General features: G+C 39.2%; 1 protein-coding gene across 1 annotated transcript; it reads right to left on the bottom strand.

The window, feature by feature from the left end:
- Positions 1-3,326: 3,326 nt before the first annotated feature.
- LOC130283159 (beta-microseminoprotein-like) lies at positions 3,327-13,082 on the bottom strand. The gene is made up of 4 exons (XM_056532353.1): positions 13,044-13,082; positions 8,525-8,624; positions 7,581-7,686; positions 3,327-3,456 (listed from the first exon to the last, which is right to left on the bottom strand). The coding sequence occupies exons 1-4, from the start codon at positions 13,080-13,082 to the stop codon at positions 3,327-3,329; spliced, it is 375 nt and encodes a 124-aa protein (XP_056388328.1).
- Positions 13,083-17,458: the final 4,376 nt, after the last annotated feature.

The raw sequence follows: 17,458 nt of genomic DNA, 5'->3' as shown, positions 1-17,458 counted from the left end.
AAAAACAAAGACTCAATTCTACTGGCACAGTAATAGAGCAGGTAAACATTTAGCAAATAAGTTCAAAACCATGGCAGCCAAAACAAATATCCCATATATTATTAATAAAGATAAAGAAAAGATTATTAACCCACAACAAATTTCTAACACTTTTGCTGACTATTATGCAGACCTATATAATCTCAAATCGGACCCCTCTGCTCCACAACCTACTGCCCCACTTATTAACACATTCTTAGCTTCTATCTCACTGCCCTCAGTGGATAGCGATACGTTACAATCTCTAAATTCACCCATCTCCTCTACAGAGATTTTGGCTGTCATTTCCTCCTTAAAGCCCAATAAATCCTCTGGACCAGACGGATTCACCAGAGAGTATTACCAAAAATTTTCAAATACTTTATTACCCCACCAACAATTAATATGTAACCACATTTTTACTACTGGGACCATCATACCGGAGATGCTTAAAGCATTAGTGGTCACACTACCGAAACCGGGTAAAACACCCGATAAACCTGAAAATTTTCGACCCATTTCTTTATTAAATAATGACCTTAAAATTTATGCTAAAATCCTAGCTAATAGACTCAATTATATTCTCCCCTCTCTAATAAACGAAGACCAAGTAGGTTTTATAAAAAAACAGACAGACAGTGGACGGGACGAGGAGATTTATCAACCTGATCTACGAAGCAGAGACCCGCGGAGTGCCTTCTCTGCAGCTATCACTAGACGCGGAGAAGGCCTTCGATAGAGTCCATTGGGGTTATCTCGGTTTGGTTTTAGATGAATTTGGTTTGAGGGGACCAATTCATAGTGCCATTAACAGCATTATATTCAAAGCCTGAAGCATCAGTTTACTCCTCAGGATTTCTTTCTAATAGTTTTTCCATTACTAATGGAACTAGACAGGGGTGCCCCCTCTCTCCCCTAATTTTTGCTATGTTAATGGGACCACTAGCTGAGAAGATTCGTACAGATTCAGGCATAAGTGGGTTGAGGATTGGGAATAGAGAGCACCGTATAGGCATCTTTGCTGACGACATTATTATCTACTGCTCAAATCCTGAGTCCTCCCTCCCCTCCATAGTCAAGATTCTGTCAGATTTTAGAGACATCTCCTACTATAAAATTAATGAAACTAAATCACAAATTCTGAACCTAGGGATCCCCGTCAAACGCGTGAGTCGACTGAGAACTCTTTTTCCTTTTAGTTGGACTTCCTCCTCACTACAATATTTGGGTTTTAGACTGGCCTTCCCAACATCCCAGTTATTTACTGTAAACTACATCCCGCTTTTGGGAGATGTTAAGCAAACTGTTTCACATCTTTCAACGGCGGGCATCTCTTGGCTGGGCAGATTGGCCGCTATAAAGATGATGGTTATTTCAAAAATTCTCTATACCTTCCGTAATGTTCCCATATTGTTACCACTTACTTAAAAAACCTCCAATCAATACTGATGAAATACATTTGGTGCAACAAAGCCCCCAGAGTCAAAGCAGACATTTTATATAAGCCTCTACGTGGGTGGGGAGTGGGATGTCCCTCTATGCTCCAGTATTATAGAGCGGTGATATTGGATCAGCTAAAGTCTCTGTGGATGGGCGATCAATCCAAGAACTGGGTTCATTTCGAAAGGAATATCCTGGGTAAACATTCTATACATAGCATTCTTGTAGCTGCTTGTTTATTCGGCCAACGCCCAACTCATAAACACCCCACAATAAACGCTATTATGCACTCTTGGAATACTTATATTATCCCCAAAAAATATTCCATACCCAAATTAGTACCTCATCATGTAGGGTTTTAGAAGCTGCAATTCCTGACCTACACATCACCTCCTGGATAGAGAGGGGACTATGTTTCCTTTCTGACTTCTGGGAAAACGGGATTTTCAGGTCTTTTGAAAATATTAAAACACAATATGATCTTTCTAATAAAGATTTCTATAAATACCTACAAATAAGACATATTTTGTCACCACTAGACACTACCCCCTATCCCCCTCCCCCCGGTCCCTCCTTCACCGATAACACAATGGATTAATTTACAGAACACCAATTTCAAAGGTATCTCCTTTTGTTACTCTATTTTACTTGATTCTTATACCTCCACATCTGATCCCTACAAAATCAAATGGGAAGAGGAACTGGGTATGCGCTTCACTGAACAGCAATGGTCCATAGCTCATTCAATAGTCCTTCCATTATCCCGGTGTATCAATCACTTGGAGAACACTAAAAAACTCCTATATAGATGGTACCTCACCCCCCAGAGACTGGCTCAATTTTCTGACACTCCTAGTTCATGCTGAAGATGCGCAGAGGAGGGTACTCTCTCCCACATCTGGTGGTACTGTCCGAAACTCTTGCCATTTTGGAGAAAAATAGATCAAACTTTTGTCACAAATATGTGGTTTCCCTATCATCTTAACTAGTTCGCTAGCAGTCCTTAATATTAACCTCAACCTCTATCCCCATCACCATAGAACTATCATATTGCATACTTTATTGGTGGTTAGATTGAAAATAGCTCAGAACTGGAATTCCCCGAAAATACCCACCTTGACAGAGGTGATAGCTGGAATCAATAATAACTGCTGGCACGAATATAAAATTGCAGATGCACAGGATAGATTGTCCTATTTCTTATATAGATGGGATGTCTGGATACACAGCAAACACAATTTGGTCCAACTGTAACTGATTTTTCTTATTGCACCATATTTTTTTTGCCACACCTACATTGTCTTTGCCCTATATTCATAACCCCGTGGAGCTTGTGATTATAATCGTTACTTAATACCTTGTAAAGCCTACGGTTGTAATTTTTTATGTTGTTTTCTATACAAGTTTCTTTTACTTCATAATGTAATTGAAAAGATGTGATACTCCCGCAGCCTCTCCTGCGCGAGATGGCTCTTCTTTTTATATATTTTTTTTGTATACCTTAATTTTTCAAAAAACTGTTTAATAAAAATTGTCAAGTAAAAAAAAAACCACATTTTTGGGGAAAATTCAGCAATCGGACGAATCGAGTTTTTGAAAAGTTCGCTCATCTCTAATTACAAATATACATATAATGTTATTTTCTACATTATATAAATAGTTTTTGCTGTTGACAGGTACTGTACACTTTAATTTGGAAAGAAATAAACAAAGTCTTTTTGTATAGGTAATTCTGTCTTCTTAATGAAATCACCAAGGTGCCATGAAAGAAACTTAATCTTTATTTCATGTTAACCTGTACATGGTAAATAAATGTCACTATTTCCTTGAAAAGTATCAGCATTGAGGTGGACATTACAGACAACTGGTTATCCCACCATTCCGTACGTTTCACACTGCTTGGTCGGATCTTTATTCGGAATCAGTTTGTAAACACACTCCTTCTTGTCAAACACAAACTTGCATCTCTCCTTATCATAGTTTCCTGGTGTGCCATAACTTTTTGAAAGAGAAGAATATTAAAAGCACGTTATATTATATTACATTATATTCTGTTTATATTATCATAAGTACATGATTGATTGCTTATTGCCCAGGTCGGTAAACCATTGATTACTACTACGCCACTTTCAATTATGCATATCCTCAGAATGCATTTGAAGTGAATGTAAATCTGTCACCAGTGTCACCTGCACTAGCTTGTTGGTACCGACAGGTAGGGCAGGTGACACTGATGACAACAGTACCTACCTTGTCCCGGTCAGTGCAATCGTTCTTCGGTAATCTTCTCCGGTATCTTCAGCTCCAAGCCCAGCTTGGAGCATGGGCGGAGCTTAGTGACATCACCACTGCTGTTTTCTAGCAGCGGGACCCAGCAGAGAGCAGCAGTAGTGATGTCACTAATCTCCGCCCATGCTCCAAGCCGGGCCCCAAGCTGAATATACCGGAGAAGAATACCGAAGAACGACCGCAGGGAACGGGACAAGGTAAGTACCGTCGTCATCAGTGTCTCCTGCCCTACCTGTCTGAACCGACAGGTTAGTGCAGGGGACACTGGTGACAGATTTCCTTTAAAAACTGTGGTGAAGCCAGGGGGTGATCAGTCCTATGCTCTGTAGTTCACCCTCATAGACTAATGCCAACTTTACACCTGCTGCCTACAGGTCCCACCTAATGCTCAAACTAAAAGAGGTGGAAATGTGGTTAACTAACTATTCTTCCTTCTTTCTTTCTTCAGAGTTAGTAACTCTGCATGGGGATTTAATACATTAGGGGGCACTCTGTTACAATTAGTTAGCGGCTCACATGGGAGCTTTATAAAATCATGCTGATTGGCACAGTTAAGTTGAGGGATATTATTGACACTATTACTTTTAGGGGACACTACCCAGTATTCAAGCTTAGTTAATTATTCCAGTGAGTGATGTATTACTGAAATAAATAACATAACTTGATTTCTGACTTTAAGTGAAGTGCTGTCCACATCACCTGGCATCTGTATTAACTGTTGGAGGTACACTTAAGGCATTCCCACAGTTATTTTAGAGGTGTCATGTGGGCACTAGTATAGTGATAGAAAATATTTGCTTAGCACAGTTATTTTGTGGGCACTTTTACTGATTGAGGGCAATATCTGATTATTTTTGGTTAGCACTGTCAACAGCACTTTCTGCTTAGAAGGGATATTGTTTAGGCAACCAACCCTGATATTGGTTAGGCAACCAACACTGTCTGATTGCACCAATATTGTTGGTAGCACTGTGTATGGCATTCATAACTGTCAGGGGCACTGTCTGTACACAATTATTTTGGGTGCACTATAGATATGCCACTGAATTATCTATACAGATAGTTCATTCTTGTGATGACTATAGCTATGTCCCTTGATCTCTGCAGTGCTTCATTTGGGAGGACTGAGATGCTCAGCAGGCAGGATGAAGCAGCAGGATGACACTGTAAAGCCACCAAGATGTGGAGAATGATGGAAAAATTAGATATGGTATCTGACAGCAAACTGTGAGCTTCTTTAAGGTACTCCAATTTCCCTGCACATGCTAAATACTGATAAGTTCATTTTGAATCTAGATTCTGAGCCCTAGTGGGAACAAGGAATGATGCCAGTGATGACAATTCCCACTGCTACAAAGTATGGTGGCACCATATACATACATAAAATGACAAATTAAGACACGATTATTTGTAAGTCCATGGACTGTGTGTTATAGAAAACGTACATCTAGCATATCATATAAAATTTGTCTAAAGCATGGTGGTGGAGATTTGGTACATATACCTTGGAACAAGTGCCCCTCATCTTTTAAGGCTCTGGAACCCCCTAATAACCTTCACACTTTTTCCTCTATGGTCATGTTACAGCTTGATACCAGCTAGATTTAAATATATCAGTAGATCTACACCTCTAAGGTTATCTAGCCTGATATGTAAAGTGGGAAACATTTTAGTGATTCAGATGAGGGAATATAATGGTTCATTATATACTGCTGTAACTTATCTTCTGTGCCCTTAAGAAAAATTTACAAGTTATATAAGACAAATTAAATAGATTGCTTAAAGGGGTATTCTGGAGTTTGGACAAAAAACTTAAATGCTGACTATGAGTGTAAGAGAATAATTCCCATAAAACACAGTTAAATTACTGAAGGATCTATGTAACCCAAAATCTGAATTAATTCGAAGTATTTATAATATGGCTAGTTCTGACATGGTTAAGACAAAATGTTAAAGCGTACCTTTCATTTCACATGACTTTAAAGGATAAGATGCCCTGTGTGTGTGTGTGTGTGTGTGTGTGTGTACATGAGAAGCATCACTTTGTAATATATCCTATGAGAAAAAACTACAATATAAAGTTTCTTATATTCGCTGGTACTATTTATCTACTGTTTAAATAAAGATAAAGTTTATTGTAAGAGTATGCTAAAAAGGGGTACTCCAGTGGAAAAAAAAATTTTTTTTAAATGAACTGGTGCCAGAAAGTTAAAAAGATTTGTAAATTACTTCTATTAAAATGTTTTAATCCTTTTAGTACTTTTTAGCAGCTGTATGCTACAGAGGAAATTATTTTACTTTTTGAATTTCTTTTTTTGTCTTGTCCACAGTGCTCTCTGCTGACACCTCTGTCCATGTCAGGAACTGTCCAGAGCAGCATAGGTTTGCTATGGGGATTTTCTCCTGATCCTGCTTTTTAAAAACTTTTTTTTAACAAACTTAGTATGTTTAAAATGTCTCTATTCTGACCCCTATAATTTCATTGCATAGGCATAGGACCGATCAGTAATATCGGTGATCTATTGCTCTGGTCTGCTAGAAGGCAAACCAGAGCAGCAAATTGCTGGAGCCACTGAGAGCAAGACTGATCAAACCCCCTGGAAATTCATTGTGGGTGGTCCGATCAGTCGTCTGCACACCGCTAATGCCGCAGATGCCGTGATCGGTATTGACCACAGCATCTAAGGGGTTAATGGCAGACATCAGTGCCATTGCTGATGTCTGCCATTACCGACGGGTCCCTGGCTGCTGATAGCAGCCCGGACCTGCTGTGCATAAAGCGAGCGCAGTTACTGGGCTCGCTTCATGTACTGGACGTAAATGTACATCCTGGTATGTTAAGTACCATCGCACCAGGACATACATTTATGTCCATTGTCTTTAAAGAGTACCTCTCATTATCTTGTTATATTTTATAATCCTCCCAGTTCACTGCCCCCATCATGATGATAAACCATCCCCTGCCTTTATTTTTAAGTTTTCTACCTTGATACTGCTCTGTATTTTCTGCTAAGTCTCAATCAGATTCACAGACTGGGAAGGGGTGTTACAGCAGGTGTGATATCATCTGAAGTCATACAGGGGAGAACTTCCTCCCTCACTCTGCTGCACACAGCCCAGAGCAGTTCAGTGTGTGAGATGAGCTCTGATTGGATAAGGCTACACACACACCCCTCAACATTTCCTGCTTTTGGACTTCTGCCAGGTCAGCAGGAGTAAAAAGTCTGTGCAAGAGATGGGGGCAAATGTGCTCTGGGCAAGTAGAAAGAGACTTAGTGGCAGCTTTTTGAAACACAAAAAAAACATAGAAAACGTCATTTTTTTTAAAACAAAGTACATTAGAAAGATTTTTTATTTACCATAAGGAGTGCAATAGCAAAATTTTCTTTAATGAAAGTGCCCATTTAAGAGGTTAAGGAGGGGGGGGGGGGGACTGGAACATGACTGGAGCTGGCAGAAGGCTTGCCCTGATCACACTTTCCGTATTTGTCCTTTCTTGGTTTTTCATAAGGATATAACCTATACCAATGTATAGGTTATATCCTTATGAAAAACCAAGAAGGGACAAATACTGAATGTGCGATCAGGGCAAGCCTTCTGCCAGCTCCAGTCATGTTCCAGCCCCCCCCCCCCCCCCCTTTAACCTCCTAAATGGGCACTCTTATTAAAATTATTTTTTGCTATTGCACTCCTTGCGGTAAATAAAAAAAAGACCTGCTGGAAATGATCTGACCCAGTCATCCAGCCATCTCAATTGTCCTTGTCAGCTCAGATCTTTGTTGGCTGATTGGTGTAATATTCCGTATACTGAACTAATAAAGGATTTAGCTTACATTGTGCAGCATTCATAGTTTCCATGAGAATCACATGTGCAGTCCATACAATCCTTGGTCCGCCAGTGACTGTTGAGTGGATAAATCTTTTTTCTAAAGTAGCACCCTAGAAATAAACATATTCAAAAAATGTTATCTTAAGAACTTTAGGGCACAGCACAATATTTATTCTGGCATTACATGGGAAGTCCAGTCATTGAGGCCTTAATATAGAGAAGATTCAACCATATTACAGAAATCTAAAAATGGCCTATGTGTATATATTCAAATGGGGTTGTTTCTGCAGCCTGCCTAGATTTTTACCCTATTTAAATGTATGGAACAGTCACAGAAATTTCTGTAAAAAAAATGCTTTTAGAACTAGTATACTAGTAAACCCATGTTTGTAGAGTGGTCCCTCAAAGTACAGTATCAATTGGTTGGACCATTGAATGTTTAAACCGGTGTATAATGAGTCCATAACCCTATGAAAAAAACTAATAATTGGTTCTAAAGCCCTCGGAAATCACTCCAAGATGAGAAATCATAAAGGATAAAGAACAATTAGCACATATATAGTTCAGACTTTTAATAATCACAAGAAGCAACTGGAATCTGATAACCACTTTCTAGAAGGATGGGAGCATCTTTAGGGTCTTGGCTGACTACAGGGACCTCCACAAGTCAAGAAATCTAAGAGTGCACCATGTGAAGCGGAAGTTCACCTGTATAGTCACTGCTCCATTTACTGTCTACAGGACACTTACCAATAGCCAAACACTGAAATTATAAAGAGGACAAAGGGATTTTTATAAAACAGAAAGTGTCAGCTTAATTTTAAAAGCAAATATCAGCAAAACTTTAAAACAAGTAATTTACAGTTTAACCACTAGTAACACCTAAAAACTTACTAATAATAACAATAAACTGCTATTGTATAGTAAATTTGCTCAAGTTTATAGTACCTTTAGGTTCTAATTTGGTTTTGCTTTCACCTCTTAAGCAGCCTGCATTGCATACAACTATGAGGATTCCAGCACCAAATGCTACTGCCACAAGGAATTTCTGAAATGAAAGAAAAACTATCACAATCTAGTGCAGAAATGCTTTATTCAGGCATAATAAATGAGTTGTGCATACATAACTTGAAAGCTACATCTACCAAGTTTTTTCATTATATTGTCCATATCTTATATGAAAATGAAGAAAATGTAAAATGCATGGGCCGATGGTGCAGGGGTGTTGATCGGGACCTCTGCCATGCAAACACAGGGTCCTGATCAGCTGACACGATGGCCGGAGGTTGCTGTAATTGGCTTTGATCTAGATTATGTGGTAAAATTAGTGACGGCGTTACAAAGTACAATTAGTCATGCATAAAACAAGTCCTTATATAGCATTGTAGGTGAAACATTGAAAGAATTATGGCTATTAAAAGTGAGGAGGAAAAAAACAAAAACTCAAAAATAAAAAAACTGTGTTCCGAAGGGGATAAAGGGGATAAATACATTGGGGCTATAAAAATGGTTTCCACTAACACAAAATAGTTCATTCTTTGGAAATTGGGGGGGGGGGGGGGGGGATATCACATGGATTTCAAAATTATTTACACATAGAAATCTGAAAAGTCTTGAGTACATATGTATTCTGCGAAACCTCTAACAAAGATCTGGTGTGACCATTTGCCTTTGCAAGTCACATAATTAAATAGGGTCCCCGTCTGCAATTGAATCTTAGTACAGATACACCTGTTAATAAAGGCCTCAGAGTTTGTTAATAAGCATTACTATACCAACAGCAGCATGAAGACCAAGGAGCTCACCAAACAGGTCAGGCATAAAGTTGTGAAGAAGTACAAAGCAGGGTTAGGGTATTGAAGAAATATCCCGAGCTTTGAGTATCTCATGAAAATGGAAAGAATATGGCACAACTGCAAATCTACCAAGACCAGGCAACCCACCCAAACTGACGAGCTGGGCAAGGAGAAAATTAATCAGAGAAACAGCCAAAAGGCCCTTGGTAATTCTGGACTAGCTGCAAAGATCATCAGCTGTGGACAATTTCATTGGGTACTCCAACTCTTATTAAGACCACCTGTAACATTTGGTTCACATTTGGCTGTAACATCCAGGTCCTTATCAAACATGGCCTCAAAGTGAAACTCTCCAAGTGCTGCCTTCTGAAGCCAAGTCACAAGTAAACTACATTAACCATTTTAGGACTAAAGCAGGGTGGGCTGCTACAGAAATGTTGAGGACTACCTTGTTTATAAAGAAAAGAACCCTCTGATGCATCTGTGATAGCCTGGGGGAGTAGGGTATATGGGAGTGTAGCTGTGCGGTTAGTAAGGGTGCTTGCTTAACTCTTTCCATTCATGACGCCAGGGTGAGGGCTATTCTCTGTAAGCTTGTCCTACCGCCACCCGTTCCAAGAGCGATAGGGAGATAGGGAAATAATTGATTGTCCACAACCAGAGATTTGCAGAAGCTTTTCACAACTTTTACTGAAGATTTTAGGCAATAATGAACAGGAACAGTCCATACAACAAAATCTATTAGAGCTTGACCTCGTGAGTCTATTGAGTTTAAGAAGGTAATTGTTGCGGTGATCCATTGGATTTAGGGGATTCGATTTGGTCCAGTAATCATGCTAGCTTTAGGGGGGATTAAGATGTTAACTCACGGTTTAGTTTAGGCTGAGGCCGGCAGGTTTTAGGCCTTATCTTTGAAAGTTGCACAGATCCATCCTGCTAGACCGGCATCCACGAGAGCAGCAACCCAAGAGAGAGATAATTGGCTACAGCTCCCTTATATGGGCAGGTTATTCACAACAATTTTAGGGGAAGCCCCCTAGGGGAACCCTAAACTAAATACCCCCCAATTAAAATATACCTTTTATTATTCCATTTAAAATATAGATTGTGATGCACATAATTATGTGATTCTGCAAGTGGATGTAATAACACCACCACTAACTTTTAAAACCACAGTTGCCACCGTACTCCTTGACTCCTGTACTTGTCTTTTGTAAGCTCCTGAATGCTACAGAGTGAGCGTGGGTAGCTCAATCTCCTATCTATTGGGAGCCGGTGGCTACTGCTTGTTAAAATCACCAAAATTTAGCCCTCCCTTCCAACGTTTCACTGGCTCCCCAGCTTCGTCAGGAAAGTATGGCGGCTAATGGCCAGCGGGCGTCTCATACTGCCTTTTATATCATCGCGTCTGACGTTGAATGTGACGGCCGCGGCATGTCATCCAATCAACGGCCGGCTTCAGATAATTCTACGTTTCGTTATGATGGCCGTTCGTCCTATCATGGTCTCGATCGTTGGTCATGTGAGTAAACATACTAGACGTCACTAATGGGCGCCCGCATGTGATTGGATATAGTAGTATTCCTAAGGGAAGGTCCATGGCACATGCGCCAATCTCGCGCATGTCCGTGAACTTAGACGTGTCTTATGTTCTTTGCATCTCATGCGCAGGCGCCGGTTCCTGCGCATGTCATTGCACTTAGAAAATATCCTCTACCATGTGTTACTGACTGCGCATGTCAGTGGACTTAGACATATTATCAAATTGTATCATCCAATTCAATTATTAAGCTGGTTCCATCCTGGGTAAGTATCCTTTAGCTAGATAAGGTTTGTATCCAATCTTATGACAGGTGATATTTACATATGCCACTATTCTGTTGGAATACTTTTTGCCAGAAAAATCTGTAATGCAACAGGGGGGGGGGGAGGGGGTTTATGACACTACGATTGGCTATAATTAATACACTGTCTGGAACAGATAATTATTGTTTATGATTATTGTTATTATACTGTTTGGAGGACAGCTCTATACCTCAGTTTTATATGTGTATAGGCGGACGGGAGGCTGATTACATATTGTTAACTGTAGGTATACTCCTGCCTGCCAATTGTTCTATGATTTTTGATGCTCATTGTATACATTTTATATTGGGTTTTACCAGTTTAATATTAATGATTTATTTTTCTTCCTTCATTGATAGCATTTTGACATTACTCACAATGGAGGAGATGTTCCCATATAACTCTGGCCCAATTAGTTGTATAGGCTATACTGGTCATTGCACATTACTTCTAGTGGAATAGTATTACTGTCCCCTTCAGTATTATAGTCCATAACTTGCCTATTATGTCATCTCCGCTCACTCCCCCTACAAGATACTGTCTTAGATGGACCATGTCAATCTTGATATCCATTAATTTGCCATGACATCCGTATCGTGTCGTCAGAAACTATATAATAAAGTTCCCAAATGTACATTGTTGTTAATGTACATTTATGTATGCACTTATTGTAGTCAAAATGGCAGATATAAATGAGACGCCCTATCGGGTGGTGTAATTGTTTTATGTATAGATCTTTATACTTTTGATAATTATAAGTATCAAGATCTATACATAAAACAATTACACCACCCGATAGGGCGTCTCATTTATATCTGCCATTTTGACTACAATAAGTGCATACATAAATGTACATTAACAACAATGTACATTTGGGAACTTTATTATATAGTTTCTGACGACACGATACGGACGTCATGGCAAATTAATGGATATCAAGATTGACATGGTCCATCTAAGACAGTATCTTGTAGGGGGAGTGAGCGGAGATGACATAATAGGCAAGTTATGGACTATAATACTGAAGGGGACAGTAATACTATTCCACTAGAAGTAATGTGCAATGACCAGTATAGCCTATACAACTAATTGGGCCAGAGTTATATGGGAACATCTCCTCCATTGTGAGTAATGTCAAAATGCTATCAATGAAGGAAGAAAAATAAATCATTAATATTAAACTGGTAAAACCCAATATAAAATGTATACAATGAGCATCAAAAATCATAGAACAATTGGCAGGCAGGAGTATACCTACAGTTAACAATATTTAATCAGCCTCCCGTCCGCCTATACACATATAAAACTGAGGTATAGAGCTGTCCTCCAAACAGTATAATAACAATAATCATAAACAATAATTATCTGTTCCAGACAGTGTATTAATTATAGCCAATCGTAGTGTCATAAACCCCCTTCCCCCCCCCCCCTGTTGCATTACAGATTTTTCTGGCAAAAAGCATTCCAACAGAATAGTGGCATATGTAAATATCACCTGTCATAAGATTGGATACAAACCTTATCTAGCTAAAGGATACTTACCTAGGATGGAACCAGCTTAATAATTGAATTGGAGGATACAATTTGATAATATGTCTAAGTCCACTGACATGCGCAGTCAGTAACACATGGTAGAGGATATTTTCTAAGTGCAATGACATGCGCAGGAACCGGCACCTGCGCATGAGATGCAAAGAACATAAGACACGTCTAAGTTCACGGACATGCGCGAGATTGGCGCATGTGCCATGGACCTTCCCTTAGGAATACTACTATATCCAATCACATGCGGGCGCCCATTAGTGACGTCTAGTATGTTTACTCACATGACCAACGATCGAGACCATGATAGGACGAACGGCCATCATAACGAAACGTAGAATTATCTGAAGCCGGCCGTTGATTGGATGACATGCCGCGGCCGTCACATTCAACGTCAGACGCGATGATATAAAAGGCAGTATGAGACGCCCGCTGGCCATTAGCCGCCATACTTTCCTGACGAAGCTGGGGAGCCAGTGAAACGTTGGAAGGGAGGGCTAAATTTTGGTGATTTTAAAAAGCAGTAGCCACCGGCTCCCAATAGATAGGAGATTGAGCTACCCACGCTCACTCTGTAGCATTCAGGAGCTTACAAAAGACAAGTACAGGAGTCAAGGAGTACGGTGGCAACTGTGGTTTTAAAAGTTAGTGGTGGTGTTATTACATCCACTTGCAGAATCACATAATTATGTGCATCACAATCTATATTTTAAATGGAATAATAAAAGGTATATTTTAATTGGGGGGTATTTAGTTTAGGGTTCCCCTAGGGGGGTTCCCCTAAAATTGTTGTGAATAAATTGACCCTAGTATCTCCCTTTGGGGTTTTGTTGTTTAGTTATATGGGCAGGGGCTGGACTTAAGCTCACTGGTCCATACAACTGTCAATCTCCTTTACAGAGAGTTATGGGTAACATGTGACCCAAGGACCTCCAAAGATCCTCCAACATACCATAGAGGATTTAACATAGTCACATGACCAAAGGTCCTGCGAAGCCAACGAGGTAAGTACTCTAATATACACTATTTTGAGTATACACATTATTAAATATACACATAATAACACTCTAGCATTAGAAAATAATGAGGCGACTAGGGGCTGTCCCACCTGGGGGACACTACCTGAATGTAGTAACTCTGACTTTGGGGACCACCACACTAGGTACAGTATGCAATATGGTACCGAGACACCACACATCTGACCACAGTCTGGCTGGGATCCCTAAAACATTTGTGGGCCTCATGTCTAGTCAACTACAGGTTCGTGGTCAAATACAAGTCTAACAAAAGTAGATACCTTGTCTCTCACTTGCAAAAGTTTTAAAGGGGTACTCCGGTGAAAACCTTTTTTCTTTTAAATCAACTGGTGGCAGAAAGTTAAACATATTTGTAAATGACTTCTATTAAAAAATCTTAATCCTTCCAGTACTTATTGGCTGCTGAATGCTACAGAGGAAATTCCTTTCTTTTTGGAAAACTGATGACATCACGAACACAGTGCTCTCTGCTGACATCTCTGTCCATTTTAGCAACCATGCATAGCAGATGCATAGCAGATGCATGCTGAGGGCAGCATGGTGGCTCAGTGGTTAGCACTGCTGCCTTGCAGCGCTGGGGACTTGGGTTCAAATCCCGCTAAGGACAACAATAAATAAAGCGTTATTATAATAACTCAGTAAAAAGAACGGTGTTTGTGATGTCATCAGAGAGCATTCCAAAAAGAAAAGAATTTCCTCTGTAGCATTCAGCAGCTAATAAGTACAGGAAGGATTAAGATTTTTTAATAGAAGTAATTTACAAATCTGTTTAACTTTCTGGCACCAGTTGATTTAAAAGAAAAATTTTTTTCACCGGAGTACTCTTTAATTCAACTGCTCTATGTTGCTGCACATCAAAGCTCTGTGAGAGTGTCTGACTTTTTGGCACCGAACAAATAAAATGTCTTTTAAATATGTGGCCCCCTTACTCACTTTTGCTCACACTAAAACACTTAAAATTTACCAGTTTTTGATAATCTAGTCCAATATTTTAATTTTAATTAAAGCAAAATATATTCAGTCCCATTAAGGGGCATATAAATACACTCTAACAAGTCTAGAATGGAATGCACTTGCCATCCTGGAATGTGTTTGCTGTACTGCCAATTTTGAACATTGAACCCAAGATTTATACTCAGTGGAGGACCTTCAGAACCTTACTGAGCAATAGACTTTAACATGTAAGGCAATGAGTGTAAGGGGTTAATTCTGTTTTGGAGTAATGCAAACCTTTTTAAGTTAAACAGATACATTTGTTTGTAGAACACACTAGGTATCACTATATGCTAGATGCTTGTGATACAAACTTAGTGGCACCATTTCTGAGCGGTCCCTCACTTGGTCAGTGAACCATGTAATGTGAAGAGGGTCCGCCACACTCAGGTTGCCCCAATCTCACTTGTCTTATACCTGTCCCACAGGGCATCAACTTGCTCTGTCTAGGTGATTTTTGTTAGAGGGTTCCACTAGTTACTTCAGCCCTGAATATCTAGGGGTCTTCGTACCATCCTTTCACAGATTGTTCAACCAATGTCAGTTGCAAATATGCATGGCCTGCATGTCACCAAACAGTACAGTCCCAGGCACAAACCCATCTAAATTAGTTTTTTAAATTATGGAAGGTGAAATAAAATCTGAGATTTTAAGATTGTTTAGACAGCCCAATATGCTGCAGAATAATGTGTTGTGAAGCTCTGTGATACACTCATATGATGCAGTATAATGTGTGTTGTATTGTTGTGGAGCTCTGTGATACACTCATATGATGGAGAATAATGTGTGTTGTATTGTGGAGCTCTGTGATACACTCATATGATGGAGAATAATGTGTGTTGTATTGTTGTGGAGCTCTGTGATACACTCATATAATGTAGAATAATGTGTGTTGTATTGTGGAGCTCTGTGATACACTCATATGATGTAGAATAATGTGTGTTGTATTGTGGAGCTCTGTGATACACTCATATGGTGCAGTATAATGTGTGTTGTATTGTTGTTGAGCTCTGTGATACACTCATATGGTGCAGTATAATGTGTGTTGTATTGTTGTGGAGCTCTGTGATACACTCATATGATGTAGAATAATGTGTGTTGTATTGTGGAGCTCTGTGATACACTCATATGATGTAGTATAATGTGTGTTGTATTGTTGTGGAGCTCTGTGATACTCATATGATGTAGAATAATGTGTGTTGTATTGTTGTGGAGCTCTGTGATACACTCATATGATGGAGAATAATGTGTGTTGTATTGTGGAGCTCTGTGATACACTCATATGATGTAGAATATAGTGTGCTGTATTGTTGTGAAGCTCTGTGATACACTCATATGATGTAGAATAATGTGTGTTGTATTGTTGTGGAGCTCTGTGATACATTCATATGATGTAGAATAATGTGTGTTGTATTGTTGTGGAGCTCTGTGATACACTCATATGATATAGAATAATGTGTGTTGTATTGTGGAGCTCTGTGATACACTCATATGATGTAGAATAATGTGTGTTGTATTGTGGAGCTCTGTGATACTCATATGATGTAGAATAATGTGTGTTGTATTGTTGTGGAGCTCTGTGATACACTCATATGATGTAGAATAATGTGTGTTGTATTGTGGAGCTCTGTGATACACTCATATGATGTAGAATAATGTGTGTTGTATTGTGGAGCTCTGTGATACACTCATATGGTGCAGTATAATGTGTGTTGTATTGTGGAGCTCTGTGATACACTCATATGATGTAGAATATAGTGTGCTGTGTTGTTGTGAAGCTCTGTGATACACTCATATGATGTAGAATAATGTGTGTTGTATTGTTGTGGAGCTCTGTGATACATTCATATGATGTAGAATAATGTGTGTTGTATTGTTGTGGAGCTCTGTGATACACTCATATGATATAGAATAATGTGTGTTGTATTGTGGAGCTCTGTGATACACTCATATGATGTAGAATAATGTGTGTTGTATTGTTGTTGAGCTCTGTGATACACTCATATGATGCAGAATAATGTGTGTTGTATTGTGGAGCTCTGTGATACACTCATATGATGTAGTATAATGTGTGTTGTATTGTTGTAGAGCTCTGTGATACTCATATGATGTAGAATAATGTGTGTTGTATTGTTGTGGAGCTCTGTGATACACTCATATGATGTAGAATAATGTGTGTTGTATTGTGGAGCTCTGTGATACACTCATATAATGTAGAATAATGTGTGTTGTATTGTTGTGGAGCTCTGTGATACACTCATATGCTGCAGAATAATGTGTGTTGTATTGTGGAGCTCTGTGATACACTCATATGATGTAGAATAATGTGTGTTGTATTGTTGTTGAGCTCTGTGATACACTCATATGATGCAGAATAATGTGTGTTGTATTGTGGAGCTCTGTGATACACTCATATGATGTAGTATAATGTGTGTTGTATTGTTGTAGAGCTCTGTGATACTCATATGATGTAGAATAATGTGTGTTGTATTGTGGAGCTCTGTGATACACTCATATGATGGAGAATAATGTGTGTTGTATTGTGGAGCTCTGTGATACACTCATATAATGTAGAATAATGTGTGTTGTATTGTTGTGGAGCTCTGTGATACACTCATATGATGTAGAATAATGTGTGTTGTATTGTGGAGCTCTGTGATACACTCATA

This window comes from Hyla sarda, chromosome 7 (assembly GCF_029499605.1).
Source record: "Hyla sarda isolate aHylSar1 chromosome 7, aHylSar1.hap1, whole genome shotgun sequence".
Taxonomy (NCBI): Eukaryota; Metazoa; Chordata; class Amphibia; order Anura; family Hylidae; genus Hyla; species Hyla sarda.
Note: the sequence above shows the minus strand (reverse complement) of the source record. Positions and strands in the feature narration are given on the sequence as shown.